The 12,042-nt window shown below is 39.8% G+C and overlaps 1 protein-coding gene across 2 annotated transcripts in view; it reads right to left on the bottom strand.

The window, feature by feature from the left end:
- Positions 1-7,673: 7,673 nt before the first annotated feature.
- Ddx1 (DEAD-box helicase 1) overlaps positions 7,674-12,042 on the bottom strand; it is a 39,333-nt gene continuing 34,964 nt past the window's right edge. For both annotated transcript variants that reach the window (XM_029566812.1, XM_008839772.2), the window contains exons 20-26: positions 11,648-11,739; positions 10,401-10,473; positions 10,251-10,323; positions 10,130-10,172; positions 9,326-9,421; positions 8,752-8,872; positions 7,674-7,996 (exon numbers count right to left, since the gene is read on the bottom strand). In XM_029566812.1, the coding sequence (XP_029422672.1) occupies positions 7,866-7,996; positions 8,752-8,872; positions 9,326-9,421; positions 10,130-10,172; positions 10,251-10,323; positions 10,401-10,473; positions 11,648-11,739 (629 nt within the window). In that variant the 3' untranslated portion in view covers positions 7,674-7,865. The remainder of the gene's footprint in view (positions 7,997-8,751; positions 8,873-9,325; positions 9,422-10,129; positions 10,173-10,250; positions 10,324-10,400; positions 10,474-11,647; positions 11,740-12,042) is intronic.

Below are 12,042 nucleotides of genomic sequence, written 5' to 3' on the forward strand. Positions count from 1 at the left end.
TAGCTAATGCATTCTAACTTCTCATCCTAACTATGCTAGCTGGTGCCTAAAAAGTCCTTCATAGAAGCTTTTTATCACTTGCATTTTCCGCCCCTCTATCTTTCCAGTTTAACAAATGTTTACTACAGTCCTCGCTGAGCCAGACTCTGCCCCAAGGATCCTAAAATCAGACTCCCTAAACACTCTTCTTTCTACAGGAAGAGACACTGCCATCCAAGCAGGTAAATAACAGATGGAAGATAAACACTATCATACAGGAAAGAATGGGAGGTTTGGAACACACAGAAAATGGAGGTGACCTGCCTGGTAGGGGACAAAGAAGAGGAGGGAAAGGTGGATCTCAACAAAGTGTTAACAAACACTGATTAGCAGCCTTCTACAGCAGCTTCATAACCCTCCCTGCCCCTGCCAGCCCACTGAGGTGGAAGGGGCCCAGAGGGAGGAAAAGGAGGAAAACAAGAGGATGTTACACCAAATGAGTCATCCAGCCTCAAATAACTGAGAGTGGCTAAGGCAGAAAGTTCTTGACTTGGAAGCCAGCCAACTTGAATGCTGCAAAAATAACCATGATGAATTCACGTATTTCTCTGCTAGTGTCAGTCCATCAGACCAGTGAAACCTCAGAGCAAATTGGAACTTTGGGCCCATATGCTCAAAATCATGCTCAGATTTTGGTCAAAGGTTTTCTAAGGCTAAAAGCTCCATTTACCCCATTGGAAGTAGCCCTTTTCTCCCATTCTGCTGGGTGAGACCATGCAGTGTTGTTTCCTGCTCAGAGAGAAAAATCTCTTAGAGTCTATCACAGGCTTCATCTCAGTAGAACTCTCTTACCAGCTGAAAGACTCCCCATAATATAAGAAATAAGTTAATCAGTAATATTTGTATGTGCCTGTTATGCACACTATAGAAGGAGAAGAGGAAGTGTAGCTCCAAAACCTTTCCAAGAAATACCTTTGGAATTGGTGTGTGTGGTGGGGGGAGGGTTATGACACAGTTTTAAAACATTATAAAGTATAAGGGAAGACAAAGAGGAGCGCATGGGCAGGCTTCGCTGGAGATACACTAGCTAGCACAGCAGGAAAGCCCACCTTCCAGAGTTTGACATATAGGACTTGACTCAACCTCTCTGGGCCTGTTTCCTTACTTGCAAAGAAGATAACACTGGTTCTTACATAAGAGAACATACAAACCATCTATCCAGCTTGTGGATGGCATTCCAAAGCATAGAGTTTTCATAGTCTCTCAAAGGATAGAATGACTCAGGTCCCTGAAGTTGGGTAGAATCCCGACAGGCAAGGTGGGAAAAATCTTCCAGCAGGCTGACCGGCGTAAGAATGAATAGCTGGTCGTGAATAAGTGCCTGGATCCAAACTGTAGCTCTGTTGCTCCCCGGCCATGTGCAACTTAAGCTAATCATTACCCTCTTGGTACGTGAGCTTCTTCATCTGTGAAATGGAAGAAAACCTAGCTTCCGGTTGTGACAAAAGAGTGAGTGGGGGCAGGCACCTAGACAAATGTCTAATTCATGGTACAGGCCAATAAGTGTTATTCATTGTTTTTACATATGGAGAGGGGATGATCTGAACTGAGGAGATAAGACGAAGGCTGGGAAACAAATCACAGAGTGCCCAGCTTAAGTTTGCACTTAATTAAAGCAATAGAGGCCCATCACAGGTTCTTGAATGGGGCTGACACAGATTCATAACTTCAAAATGGTAGATGCCAAATGAGCTCCTGCTATAGGTTTAAATGGTACCACCAGAAGCTGTTCTTGAACAGAGACTCAAGTCTTCTGCTCCCAGCATTCAAGATGGTATTCTTTAAAATCAGGACAGAGAAGGGAGATTTGGGAAGACGGTCACTTAGGACATCCAACATTTTGGTTTTTCAAAGAAGTGGTCATGAGATGCCATGTGAAGTGACTAGGCTCATTGTCTGGGCTGTGTAGGTCCACAATTCTGCCCTTGTCCTCACTCATACCCACCCATGGGCAGTCAAGTCCACTGGGGCCATTCCACAAATTTCCAACATGCTTTCAAAGGGCAATGCAGTAATTCCTACGATCAGCTGTATAAGAGGCTAGAAGGCTGGTGGGTGTCAGCAAATCATTAACAGGATACTTCACCTCATTTCATTCAGAGCTAGGCTTTCAGAGACAGGCAGAATCAAAGGAAGTGACCAAGAAAAAGCATTCAGAGTTCTGGATATGTTAATGAGTACAGCAATTAGCATAAGCATGATCCTGGCATGTATGGTAGCTCTTGACCCAGAGAAGTCACTGATGGTGAGCCAGAAGAAGGCTGGGATGGTGGTTCAATATTCTGTGACAGGAGGAACCACCCAGGCACTAACATGTGGGGCTAATTCGTGGGAAAAAAAAAAAAAAATCCCAACATACATTTCTTGGCCTTCAAGATCCAGAAAAAAAAAAAAAAAGACCACAGTCTCTAACAAATGTAATGGAGAAATAATTCCTTTGAACCTCTGAATTTGCTTAGATGGGGGGAAAAAAGGAAGTCAGATAATCCTTAAGTGACCCCAAGTGGTAAAAATATACCAGCACATGTGTTCAGGTCTTTGTGGGTATGCAGTGTGACATGAGCGCCACCTGGTGTACTCAACTGGGAAACAACACACCACAAAACCACAAAACCTGATCATGGTAATTTTTAGTCTCCGTATCACAGCTGTTTTATTTTGTAATATTCTCTTGGTGCTGGATTGCAATCCAACAGCAGAAAATAACAATTTATGGATGGAAGAATATAATATTTCTTATTAAAAACAACAGAACTAATACCAACATTTTAAGTAACAGTATTTAATGGCATGGATATAATCCAATCTCCAAATTGCCTGCCCTTAAGAGCCATACTTCAGACTCTAGCCTGTAACTTCAGGTTAACGGTTCATACTCAAATACGCCTAAGAATTTGTTAGTGAGTGCTTGCTAAGTCTGACTGCCGCTAAGTCTGTCATTTCATGAACTCTTCTCCAGAGCTTTCTTGGCCCCTCTTTCTGTTAGTAATTCCTCACAGTACAGGGTCCCGGCCAGTTCTTACAACCTCCAATATCACTTTATCTAAACAAAGAAAGAACTTTTCCTTTTATATCCAAGTAACATTAAAAGAGCTGGTTGCTAGCATCAGATGGCAAACATTTGAAGGTATGTAGTGATTCATAATGCAGAAAAGGAAAAACCCAAACTCACAATGAACATCACGTCTCCCAACATTCAACGGGCTCCAACCCTACTGGTCCCTCCTGATCTGACCTCCTGTTCTGATCATGATTTTCCATCCCACATTCCTGAACAACCACACAACAAAACAAAACAAAACAAAACAAAACAAACAAACAAAAAACCTGGAAAGCCCTCAATTCTAAATTAGTGCCCTGCCCAGGTGTATTTTTCTGTCTGCCTCTTCTAAGTCCTACTTTGGGGGTAGCAAAAAATTATCTTTGATTGAGATTCAAGAAAATCCATAGCTAACCAAACAGCCTTTGGTGAAAAGAATAGAATACCAAGCTGGGGAACAAGATGTGAGCTAAAATGCTGGGCTGAACAAATCATCTCCAGAGCCCGGTCAGGTGGGCTGTCAAAAGAAAATACGGTGCTTTAAATAAAAATAAAACTGCCGTATCCAGACCAAGAAAAGAAAAGGAATTTTTAAAGTCAAATGAGTTTCAAAATGTTAAAACACCACTAAAAGACTTGTCTAAATCCACAAAGTAACCACTTCTGACTTCTTCTGAGTTTAGATTCCCAAGGCACAGCAATGTGCATATTACCCTAGGCAGAGTATATGGGGTGGGGGCTGCACAGAGTCAGGCCAATGGACCTCTGGCGTTCACACACATGTACACACATGCACACACACTCACCAGCTTGGACACATACAGAAGATGAATCAGGCTCCACTTAGAGTAGCTTGTTAGCATTACCTAGGACACCCAAGGCCTGCTCCAGGGCAATTAAAGGTTCCTGGAGGTGAGGTACAGACTCTAGAGGTTCATAGGGCACCCAAGCTGATCCTAATGAGCAGCCAAAGTTGAGAGCCGCTGAGCTGAGAACTGAGAACTGAGACCTGAAGTGAATGAACATCTTTGGTACAAAGGCAGTGGATCAAGACAGGATTCTAGCACAGCAATCCTTTGTCTCTCCTGTCCTTTTGAATCATCTTTCCCAGGTATTAAGGTAAAAGCTGCAGTGGGAGTGAAAGCTGAGAGCTACTTCTTCATCAGCATTTCTCACACTGTGGTGAGGGAGGTCCTTCTGCAGTTTGTAAAGACAGACTTCTGGATCCCACCCTGGAGCTATTGGCTTCTGCCTGTGACTGAGCTCAAGAGAAGTCAGTAACTATTATTGGGATCAAAAGCAGGCCTCCCAAACTCCAAGATCTTCCAGATTTCCCTCAATACTTTCACCAGAAGGAGTGGAATATGTGTCAGAAAAACTAGAGCTTGAAAGGATTTTAAATGAAAGTACTTAAAGCAAGAGAATGAAAAGCAACAGCAAAAACTCCCCATTTCCTCCTTCCCCTAAAAGAATCCTCTCAATTACTTTGGAATAGCAATAGAACCCCTCCCTTTCCTTCCTGTTCCATTACATTTGTGGTATAACAAATATTCCTTTTCCCCCAAATAAGGTCACGGGAAAAAAACCTGGTAGTATTTTAGAAAACTGTCACTATCACAGGCAAATAAGATACTAGAAAAGAATCTACACAGATTTCACTGTATCTTTACCTATACCTTTTTTTTTCATTTCACATATCTCATTCAAACATCCAAAGTGCATAGTTTCTTTTAAGTCAAAACAAGGTGAGGAATGTGATTAAATGGCTTTGCCCATTTAGAATTGGCTAGGAACCAGGTTTTTTTTTTTTCTTTCTTTCTTTTTAAATCTGGGCAGTTCTGAGTCATTGCCACACAGTTTTACCTTAAAAAAAAAAAAAAGAAATGAAAAAAAAAAGGAAGTGAAAAAAGAAAGGCGCCTGCAACCTTGTTTAAAACAAGTCTGGACCCTAGTTTATAATGCAGTGGTGGTAGCAGCCATGGTGGAGGGCCTGGGGGTAAGGGGGAAGCAACTGCTTACAAGCACTGATTTACACAAAAACAGGCAACATGAAAACAAATGCTTAGGTGCAATGAGGTCTACTTCAGTTTATAAAATAAATTCTACAGAATTCTTTACTATGAGTATCAACCAGCACAGTCCTTTCAGAAAGGAATTTAGTACTGACTCTGAAGGATATCCATAATGTTCATACTCTTGAACACAACACTCAGTTCCTAGGACACTAGTTTAAGAAAACATTCCAAACAACAGGCACAAAATATGCACTGCAGTTTACATGTAACACAAGAACAAAGGCTATATAAACCAAGAAATAATGAATGAGTGCTTCTCAGGTACTGAACTTTGGCTGAATGCCTGAAAGACTATCAACAATACAAATTACTCTCACTATTTTCATGAGGAAACCAAGGCTTGGAGAAGCTAGTGAGCTTGCCCTTCTGTCATACTGAGAGTATGGGTTAGAGCCAGGTTCCATCCAGGCCTATTAAGTTCACATCCTTTTCAGTTCCCCTCATTGCTATGAATATTAGGAGTACAGTGGTTACATTAACCATCACAGCCTCTGATGGACTGTTAGAAGTTTCTTAAGGGTTACCCTTTAGGGTTAGGGTTAGTGGCTTTCACACTCAAAAGCCTGAAGACGGGTGCTGAAAGAATGAAGAGGGTATGGCTAGATAGGTAAATGGGTATGTGCCCGAGACCATGGGCCATCATGTGGTAAAGTAGAACAAGCCTTGGCACTTTTTAAAGACATGATTGACCCTAGACCTGAGTAGCATTCTCAGTTCCTATAGAACTTAAACAAGGGACAACACAGAAGCTGAGTCAGATGCACTACCATTTAAAAGTTAACGTTTAACATTTTCTGGCCTTTCAAGGGCCTCTAGTGTTCTCTATTCATTCAGGCAGAGGCCAAAGTTCTATAACCAAGATCTAACCATGCAGCAGCTCAGATAAGATCAGGATACTGTAACAGACAATTAGAGAGGGTGGGTAGCTCTTTCCCAGGGTCCTTTGGTTGCTCTGCTGTTCCTCAAGTATCATCCTTCTCTAATGGTAGCTACTGGCTCACTAGTACAGCATCCAAGTTCTGGCCTGAAGGAAAGAAAGGACAGTAGAAGGATGAGGCCCAGAAGTGATACCCAGTACTTCAACTCAGAGCTTGGGAAGGTCATCCCTAATCAATCTCAGGAGCTTGCTCCTAAAAGGAACAAGTAGGAAATCAGTATCTGCTAAGCTTAGCAATCAACTGTCACCAGCCTTTAACAATGACTCCCAGGCTTAGCACTAACAAAAAAACAAACAAATAAACAAAAAAGCTCAACAAAACAGCACCTGAAGGAGTTAGAATCAAGAGAAGGATTAGTGGTAAGGAGGGTACAAAGAAGCAACCCCTCCCTTTGACCTGCTCACTGCCCTGGGTAATTCCAGCTGAACAGCAATTTAAAGAAGACAAACTGAATCACCCCTCAGCCTTCACCCAGCTCAACCTGTCACCCAGCTCAACTTGTTACCCAGCTCAACTTGACATTGCTCTTGGGCCTGTCCATTAGAAGATTAATCTTCCAAAAGTAGCCCAAAAGCAACCAACCAAGCCAGGAAACTCAAGTTCTGTTTCCAGTTCTACCAATCAGACACCATGTGACTGTGCCTTTCTTTAAGCTCAGTTCTTGCCCCTATAGAATGTAATAAAAGGAACCAAAATATTCGCTCTGACCCTATTTAGGCAATCTGAACTTCAGTCTTGTTTTTGCTGCTATGTAGCCACCAAAAATCCATTTGTAAAGAACAGTTAATGTGCTGAGCACCACATAGCTATGGGATCTGTTGTAGTGGTCCAGAGAAGTGGAAGAATGGCATCCTTAAGCCATTTTCTGAGCTCAGTGCAGCAGTGATGGCTTTCGTCTGCCCACACACCGAGTTTCACTCAAGACTTTGCCCTAAGAAAAGACGTCAGTGCTGAAAGGCCTGAAATCCATCCTGTGTTCCCAGGGAAACTCTAGGACAAGAATAATATTTCTCCAAAAATTTCTTTACCAAGAGTCAGAAGGCACAAAAACAATTCAATTGTATGTAATTAATTTTTCTTTGAGATAGTTTAAACAAAGGACAGAATTTGAGGTATGTGCCAAATAACTGAGTTTAAGTCTGACTTCAGGACAGAGGGATAGCAGAGAACTTTTGTCTTTCTGTGTATCATCTTGAAAGAAAGGTTCTTGAAGAGAAGAGAATCCATCAAAGACCTCTTCACTGTCACTGAGGTTAGTCACCAATCCATACAAAACAAACCTTTTCTAACTCCCGAGAATCATCCGGGTTTCCAAGCTAACCAAGCAGTCCTTCTATGTGGGATCAGAATTTCTTTCATGTTGCAAGTCTCCTCCAACTTCCACATGCATCTAGATAACCTTCACCACCTGAAAATCACTTACACCTAGGATCACTTCTGTGAAAACTTCTACTCAAAGGACATTTGCCCCTGGTTTCATGTGGGTTCTGGGCCACACTCACACATCCATAAACTATACTCAAGCCCACAGTGTTCTTAAACAGAACAAACGTTAAAAGAAGACACAAACCTTCATGAAAATATAGTTGTCAAATTTATTTTCATTAGGCTGCCATTTTATGAAGAATTCCTAGGATTCATGTTTCTTGACATGCGAGAGTTAGGATTAATAGCTCAGTTACTATAAATACTGCTGCTTGGAAGTGGTACAACTGTTTCAGAGTGAAGACTACAGACTTTTATTGCTCCAATCTTATTCAGTCTACATGAAAATCAGAAGGTTCTGAACAGCTGGTTGGGAAGGTAGCCAAGATGCAGGAAAGATGTCTGTGCTTCCTTTTCAAGGGCGGCCAACTCTTGAACGGTAGGTGCCAAAATATCCACATGGCCTTTATAGCTTCCACCTGCACCACACACACAAAGCACAAGTTAATGTAAATGACATGCTTAAGATGCTTGTCAGTAAACCCTAGTTCAGTTCAAACACTTCAGACACTGCTACTAGCAATGAAACTTACTACCAGGCAAGTTATCCACAGAATGCTCAGCTTTAAATTTTTAAATCAATTACTTCAGTGTAAACAAAGGATCAGGCCTCATTAAGAGCTGCCTGGATAACCCTATCCCACCACTTCCTTAACTTGAAAACCATTATTTTAGCCCAAATCAAAACGACTCAGAAACAAGCTAATGAAGGATGTCTAGGCAAAGGGAACAGTAATCTAGGTTGCCACTTACACTAAAGGCTTCTGATTCTTTGTTCAAAACCATCTACAGTATTAGTTTCCTAAAAATTGATTACAAGTTCAAGTGCTCTTGACATTAACACTTCAAGAGAATCAGCTAAGGTACTGTCCCTGATAAACAATTTTGTAAAACAAGTAACAACAAAGTGCTAGAGAGTAATTAGTAGAGAATAATTAATATGCTAATAATATGCTGTTAACATAATGAAATAAAACCAATGTCTTAAAAACTGAAGTTCAAATAGGGTACTTTCAGGCAAGTATGGTGGTGCATGCCTGTAATCCCAGGACTCAGAAGGCTGAGGCAAGAGGTTCTTGAATTTGAGGCCAGCCTGGGCCACAAAAGGTGGCAGGGAGGGACAGGGACAACACACTGACATTTAAAATAGACTTTGAAGTAACTGAAAGCTCACCACCAGCAGCTCTTTTTTGACCATAAGTAACTTTCCCATCAAATTCGTCCACTGGAACCTTTATATCTGGCTCAACCTGGGAAATAGTACAGTTCAAGTGTTCTTCTATCTCAGAGAGAAGCTAAGAAAGAGTGAGAAAGTTAGAATATTTCAAATAAAAAATAGGAAAGCCAGAATGTTAGTACAAAGGGAAGGTTTCTGGAGATGAGCTCACAAATAACATTTTTTTTAACATTTATTATTTTTATTTGTTTTGCATGAATATATTTAAGTGCACCCGTGTTGTGCAATACCCGCGGAGGTTAGAAGAGGGCATCAGATCCCTTGGAACTGGAGTTACGGACAGTTGTTAGCCACCATGTGGGTACTGGGAACCAAATCCAGATCCTCTATAAGGCCAGTAAGCGCTCTTAGCTGCTTGAGCCATCTCTCCAGCCCCACAAACAACATTATTAACCAACAGTTACTCTCATAATTGGCAAATAGATAAAAGTAGAGATCCAACTATTCTAAGTGAATGCAGTCTGCTTTACCAACTTCAGTAAACTCTCTGGGAGTCTTGGCAAAGTCTCACCTGCATTTCATTGTACCAAATGGTACAGCCACCATCCTCCTTGAGCCTGGTGTTATAGCACCCTTTTCCACGGTTACTGCATACATGGTACCAAACCTATATTAAGGAGAAAACAGAAACATGAATAGAGATAGAAACATGCTAAATAGTTTACTCTTAATTTTTGTTTTCTAACATTTTCTTTCTTAAAATACTATTAAAAGACATTATGTATTGCATGCAACAACCGATACTACTTGGTGGCTCGTTAAATAGATCCGACTTATTTTGAAAGTAATGCAAAAGCCTCTCTAAAATGGATGTCAGTTACAGAAAGAAATTCTCAAACCAAACAAGGATGAAAAAAACTAAACACTGGGAATGGTATGGCAAAATTAGTATTAAAATAAAGTTTGTTCCTATGTAAAAATAATAAAGCATGTGGGGAAAATGTGCAAATGAGTTTCGGAAACAGATATATGGGAGATCTTTTAATTATAACTTTTCTACAAATTCGTAATTATATCAAAATTGCTTTACCCACAAAGTGTTCAATGTACCACGTTACAGTGTTTAAACATTTTTTGTTGAAAATAACTACATTAAGGCTACTAGGAAAAATCATATTTTGCATTTTTTTTGTTTCTAAATCACATCCTATTATTTGTCTATTCAATGAATATAGAATGAAAATACCATAAAATGTTCACTTTCATTCTGTTTGTGATTGAATCTAATTTAAACTGAAAAAAATCAAACTGCCTTTACTTTCAATATCCAAAATCACAACCCACAACGAATGTATGAGAGCACTGGAAAGATTACCTTTTCTTTTTCTGTTGCCACCAGGGAAATGGCCAGACCCATCCTAAAAGATTTCAGAATCATTATTAGACTTTATTTCTGAAGCATGGAGCTTAAAAGGGGGAAGAAACTTGAGCAGTACCTTTCCGCCCGCCCCACTCTGCCAATCCTGTGCACATAGTTTTGCTTTTCATCAGGCAGGGTGACATTTATAACTGCAAACAAAGGCAATTATTAACAGCTGCCATTTCTTTGTAAATTCACACTGCAGGCATAAAAAGTTTCTTTTTACCATAAGGAACACCGTGGATATCAATTCCTCTGGCAGCTACATCTGTGCAAATCAAGAATCTCACATCTCCTTTCTAAAAAGAAGAGTGAAAAAGGTCTGTTAGTAAATACATTAAAAACTTAAAAACAAATACTCATTCTACTAAATGAGACTCCTAAATGAGACTTGTAACAGTTAAGATACAGTAATTTACTGGACCAAGTCTTGAAGTTTTATGCTATCATCTGTTGAAACACGATATTAAATCATCCTTGCTTTTCTTATACCAAAGATATTAAACCATGGTTAAATTTTGACTTATCTTTAGTATTTAGAAATATCTTTGGAAACTCTATATACTGAGTAATAAAACAAAATACAAACATAGATATTATCTTTATTTCTATCTTTATTTAAAATCCCAAAGGAGAGGCCCTTAGTGTTACAAAGGACATACAACATAGCCACTGGATGGCATTTGTGCCCAGGAAAATGAAGAGACTGGCAGGCGAGAAGAGCATACTGAATTCTGGGATAATGTAACCCCACCATGAATAGTGGAACACTTAGTGAAATGAGACCAGGCAACATCAGTGATGCTCACTGTGGAAACGTAAGCCAATCTAAGCCCTGTGGTTTCCATCTGTTTCCATATTACAGGTTTTAGAGAAAATACCTGTTCTGTATACGGTGACAAATATACTGGTGAATGAGAATGTTTGTGGGTAGAAGTTCTTGACTTTCAGTTCTAAGTGGCTGAAGCCCTACCTACCCACACCAAGAGCTCTATAACCCATTTGTATGCAGCAAACACAACCCCAAATGAGAGTAAAACAAAATGTATTTATTTCTACAAAACTATACTCTAATGACTATCTTCATTTAATACAAAAATTAAAATTCTCTACCAGTATTAACTTTCTTTAAAAGAAAAAAAAAAAGGTTGATAGACAATGCTTATCCATCCAATACTTTAAGTAGCATCTACTGAGAAAATTATTTATTTGTTTTTAGGAAGAGTACTGCCTAGCTGCCTGAATTCAATGAAAGTTCCTAACAGTAGCACTGTGCTGACAGGGAATACGAGATTTACCACTTGAGTGTTGAGGATGATGAATCCTTGCCACAATAAAGAAACATAAATAAGGGTGGAAATATTTTAGCATTTCTAGGACAAGAACTGTTTTAATAATATTAATTGGCACTCAGGAAAGTTATAATCAACTCCCTTAAATACTAAGGAATTGTAGTTAATTTAGCATCAGTACCTTAAATCTTTCCAAGTTCTGCTTTCTTTCATGAGGCTTTCTGTCACCATGAAGACAAACACATGAGAACTGGTGTCCTTTTTTATCAGGTCCTAGTGAAAAGCACAGTGCACATCTGACCTTGGAAAACACTATGCCTAAGTCTATAATGAAAAGGTAATAAACTTCTGACTATTAATAAGACCATATAATTCTATAAAAATGTATATACCCCAATTTTTTATAAATGAAGGTTAACAAAATTTCTTTCATAGGCAAATTGTTATTAAAATAAGTTCCATGGTCAAGCAGGACCTTTGACTTATCTTCACATAAGCAGAACTGGTAAAAGAAGCCAGGGACTCCTCCCAAGCCCATGTGACCCCTGAGGAACAGATCCTCAAATGACCTTAAGA

The sequence above is a fragment of the Nannospalax galili genome, unplaced genomic scaffold, assembly GCF_000622305.1.
Source record: "Nannospalax galili isolate Female #2095 unplaced genomic scaffold, S.galili_v1.0 scaffold1379, whole genome shotgun sequence".
Classification (NCBI taxonomy): Eukaryota; Metazoa; Chordata; class Mammalia; order Rodentia; family Spalacidae; genus Nannospalax; species Nannospalax galili.